The sequence below is a fragment of the Olea europaea genome, chromosome 10 (genome assembly GCF_002742605.1).
Source record: "Olea europaea var. sylvestris chromosome 10, O_europaea_v1, whole genome shotgun sequence".
Lineage (NCBI taxonomy): Eukaryota > Viridiplantae > Streptophyta > Magnoliopsida > Lamiales > Oleaceae > Olea > Olea europaea.
Window position 1 is genome coordinate 13,459,684 of NC_036246.1, and position 4,671 is coordinate 13,464,354.

A 4,671-nucleotide genomic window follows, 5' to 3' on the forward strand; every position below is an offset into this window, starting at 1 on the left:
GACGGAACAGCTTGCGATAGGGGACGCAAGTAGATTCGGTAAAGGTCGCAGGTAAACTCGGGCTGGGAATGCATAGATGATTTTGGGGCAGAATGCAGGCTACCTAGATCGTGCAGTTTTTCAGGGCGTTAATGAGGTTTTTCTAAGTCCCGACCCAGCCATTTTGGGAGGAAAAATACTTGAACCTGCAGCCGGATATTTTGAGGATGCAAGTGGGCAACTTGCACAACTTGTCCACTTGTGTGCCACTTGCAAGCTAAGCGCGAGTTGTATGCAAGCTAAGCGCGAGTTGGCAAGGATAAATATCAACGGTGCAAGCTAGGCGCGAGTTGGCAACAACTTGCAAGGCAAGTTGTAATACCATCCACTTGAAGACAACTAAGAATGAGTTGGCGACAACCAAGCACGAGTTGTAAAGTGGAAGGTTAAGGAGGTTTAAGTTTTCTATAAATAGAGAGGTAGTCTCATTTGTAAATGGTATGGAGTAGAGGTTAGAAAGTGTAGAGAATATAAGAGTGAAGAGAGTTTATTCATTAGAGAGATTGTAAAGTTTTTCCTTTCATTTATATAAAGAAAGTTTCCCCAATCCTTACTTGTTTTCCATATATTACTTACTTCAAAATTCTCTTCTCAACGTGGGTATAATTTAGCCTCATTGGTTAAATTATTTGTGGGCGTGGAAAGGCTGACTTAACGTTTTCTCGTGAGGTGCGGGAATTGTAGAACGTTAAGGCCGCACGGTTCTAGTTTGTTCGGGTGTAATGAAACTAGGCCCGTGACAAGCTGCCCAATGAATATGTGAAGGACTGGTTAAAAAACCTTTTAGAGAAATTGAAGATTAGAATGGAACTACCAATGAAACTCTATTGTGATAACAAAACAGCCATCAGCATTTCACTCAACCCAACCCAACATGATCGAAAAAAGCATATGAAAATCAGTAGACATTTCATCAAAGAAAATGTTGAAGATGAAGTCATTTGTATGGTCTATGTTCCTACTAAAGGACAAACGGTAGACATCTTTACCAAATGGTTGTCTCCACAAAACTTTCACGAATTCATCTGCAAGTTGGATAGAATCAATATCTACAGCCCACCTTGAGGGGGAATGTAGGAATTCGTAAATTATGGAAAGATATCAAAATCTTTCCTTGGTCTATGTATATTGGTAGATTGTATTATATTTGATAGGTAGTTATTATTCTCCAAAATTAGGATAATGCTTTTCCTTTTTTATTTTCATTATTGTACTATATAAGGATGTAAGTTGGAGGTTAATGATTAAGAAATACAGAAAATAATTCTGACTTCCATCTTCATAAGGGTTTAACAAAGCGGGTTTAGTTTTATTACCTACATTCATCTATTGACAAAAGAAGGGCGTAATCATAACAATGAATAAGTATTAACCAACATGGATTGATCAACTTTTTCTACTGTGATAAACTTCAAAAGAGAATAAAGATAAATGAATTCAACAATGTACTCCACAAACCTGGAGGAACTGGAATACGCAGAGATGGAGCGGCAAGTCCGTCACGCAGTTGTGATGACAGAACACCCATTGAATCAGCATTTCCTCCACGTTTTGCACTGTATCGACTTTTCTTGTGAAACTCCAATAACGAATCTTCGCTCTCATCTGCATATATCACAACATCACCACCGTGTCCGCCCATAGGAAGAACAAGTGAGCCATCAAAATCCCTTTTATATGAACTCTTTTCCTTTATCTTGTTTTTACCAAATTTTCCTCGTGAGTTAGAAGCAGCCCTCTGAGTAGGCATACTAAGGATGGCTCCATGACCTCCATCTCCAGCACGGACAGTGATCACCACCTGATCAAAATATTTATGGGGTTCCTTTACTAATGTCTCGGGGGTTGGAGACGGAGGATTTTTCACCTTAGAAAGTGCACTCTTCAGCGAGTAGCTTTGAAAATTTCTATGAGTGTCCCCTTTCCTATGAAAACTGTGAGAAGAAATGCAATATAAGCAATAACTATGAAATTCAAGTTGTAAACACATATAGAGAATGTGGACAATTACCATAAAGTGATCCAATGTTAGATATCAAATGCCAAGATTGGCATCATATAATTTTTCTTTTCACATTATGAAGTCAAAGTATACAACACATGCGAAACAAGAACAAAAAAAGGAATAATCTAGTAATATTTTTAAGCCAAACTCACTGTCTGAGTGAGTTAATTAATAAAAGAAAACGGAGAAACTAATATCATAGTGCAATTTTTATTATTTCTTTTTCTTGGAGAAGTTGAAGTTCTAACGAGATCGTAAAAAAACAAATAACAAAAATTACATTACTGTTACGAGAAAGTGAGAATAAGTCGGAAATTGAAATGAAGAAACAAACAAATTGTCAGAAATTTCAATTGCGTGTGATTATGTGTAAAATGAGGCCCAAACGAGATGAAAATACCAGCATATATCAGCGAATTGAGGTTGTTATAAAAAAATAAAATAAAATAAAAAGACCAGATTATAACTAGAAAAATCTTTAACCCAATTGAAAAACGAACAATTTCATATTCAAGTATGCAACTATGCACTTTTTCAAATATTTTGCTAGTGATATTGGGGCGCAAGGTAAGAGAAGAAAAATTTTAACGGGAACAAGAAATCGAGGAATTATTGGGTTTTATTTATTATCGAACATATATACCTATTTAGAAGAGTAGGTTGCGAAGTGAAAGCAGAGAGAGTAGCCCACGACTCTTTCTCAAAATTGGGGTTGATAAATGATAACGAACAATGTGGACGAGCCAAACATAGCATTTTTCTTCTCTTGCGGTGCTTAGGTATGTGTGTGGTGGCTGTGGCGGTGGCGGTGGCGGTGCTACTCAGCAGTGGCACTCCGGTAAACTTTATATGGGTGGAGCAATTTCGAACGAGACAGCTAGAATCCGATAACCTGCACAAAGCCGCTAATATTATATGGTGAGTTTGGCTAAGCTTTAAACGTTTATTAATGAAAGACAGAAAATTAAGTTACCAATTTAGCCCTGTTTGATCCTCTTTCTTTTAAAAAAATACATTCTTAAATAGTATTTTAACATCATTTCAATCACACATTTTTCAATAAAATAATATTACACGTGAATTCAAAAAATTTCCTTATTTTTTACTACACATTTCTCATCAATACACTATCCAAAAATTCATTCTTCTCAAAAAAATGGGGCTCAAACAAGGGTTTAAATGGAAAATAGATGTTTTTTCATAAAAAGAAATTTTTTTATTTAAAAGAAAGAAAAAACCAAATTATTCCAATAAATTCAGAACAAACTTTTAAAATTTACTTCTATTTTAAAATTTTTAGATACAAAACAATTCCCTATTTGATGGCCATTATTTAACAAAAATAAAATTTTGAATAGTAAATTTTTGGAGAATGTGTGGTTAAAAAATATAGGAAAATATTTTTTATTTATGTATAGAATATTTTATTCGGTAAATGTGTGAGTAGAAAAAAATTTTGGATAATGATTATCAAATAAGAGTTTAATGTCTCCATACTTATTTGGATTATTTTTTGTTTTTCATTTTTTTGCATCCTCAATCATTTACTCGAGAATTATTATTTTTATTTGTTTCTAACCGATAATCTCAATTGGGTCAAGATTTTTTTATCAGGAGTTGATGATTAATTTTTTTTATTTTTGATAGATAAAAAAAATTAGTCACAAATTAACATGCAAGTATGTTATGATAAAACATGTTGTTTGTAAAAGCGAATCATTCATTAATTTGTTGAAATTTTTCAATATAGATTCGAATTTTTCCTCTCTTGCTCATTTATTATACATCTTTGAGATGTGATGAATTCGAGAGAAGATAAAAGGTGTTCATACACGTAAGAAGGCCATGTCATGAAGTAAAATTGAATTGATAAAATCATCCATTGAACTAGAGTTTTGAGTATTTCGTGACTCACTTCTATTTCTTCCATGTCAATTATTGTTAAGTCGCTCTTGTAATGAACTCGAGTATATTACTTTTAAGTATTTTTACTTTTTTTAAAAATTAACCAAACATGTTCTAAATATTTACACTCCCTAAAACTTAGAGTGCCTATGATATTTGCATTAGACTGCATGTGGATGAATACTTCTTATCAAGTACAACTTTTATCCTACCTAATTCAAAAGGGTTACCAAATGCTACATTTCTAAAGATCCTTTTCAAATTGAGGTGTTGTTCTACCTCTAACTTCAAACTCAACTTGGGCAAATGTTACCTTCCTGAAATCCCTTTGATTTCATGATATATATTGCTTGTTGATAATTGCATAGTTTGTACTTATTTAAGGTTTCTTTACTTAATTATTTACGTCTAAATGAGCACTATCTACTTAATTTTGTGTAGAATATGTTAATTGTAGAGAAACCTCAAATTTAGATGCTCTTGGAAGAAATTGGTGTGAAATAGGTGAAATTGGAGCATAATTGAAGTTGATTTGAGACGCTTGAAGATCAATCGAATTACAATTGCTCAATTAGAAGTTTATTGGAGTAATCAAACGAAATTCACAAGTTTCAAGGGTTAAATTCAACTTTTGGAAAGTTTGAGAACTTAATTGAAAACTTCTAAACTTTCATCCAATAGATTATTAGTTATTTTGGAATGTGAAGGACTAAATTGTGAAT

General features: G+C 33.4%; 1 protein-coding gene across 1 annotated transcript in view; it reads right to left on the minus strand.

Moving 5' to 3' along the window:
• The window catches only part of LOC111400311 (probable GTP-binding protein OBGC2), a 23,403-nt gene extending 19,529 nt beyond the window's left edge, over positions 1-3,874 (minus strand). Inside the window, exons 1-3 of the mRNA XM_023027727.1 lie at positions 3,830-3,874; positions 2,688-2,977; positions 1,498-1,973 (exon numbers count right to left, since the gene is read on the minus strand). Coding sequence (XP_022883495.1) covers positions 1,498-1,973; positions 2,688-2,977; positions 3,830-3,874 — 811 coding nt within the window. The remainder of the gene's footprint in view (positions 1-1,497; positions 1,974-2,687; positions 2,978-3,829) is intronic.
• Between the last annotated feature and the right edge of the window lie 797 nt (positions 3,875-4,671).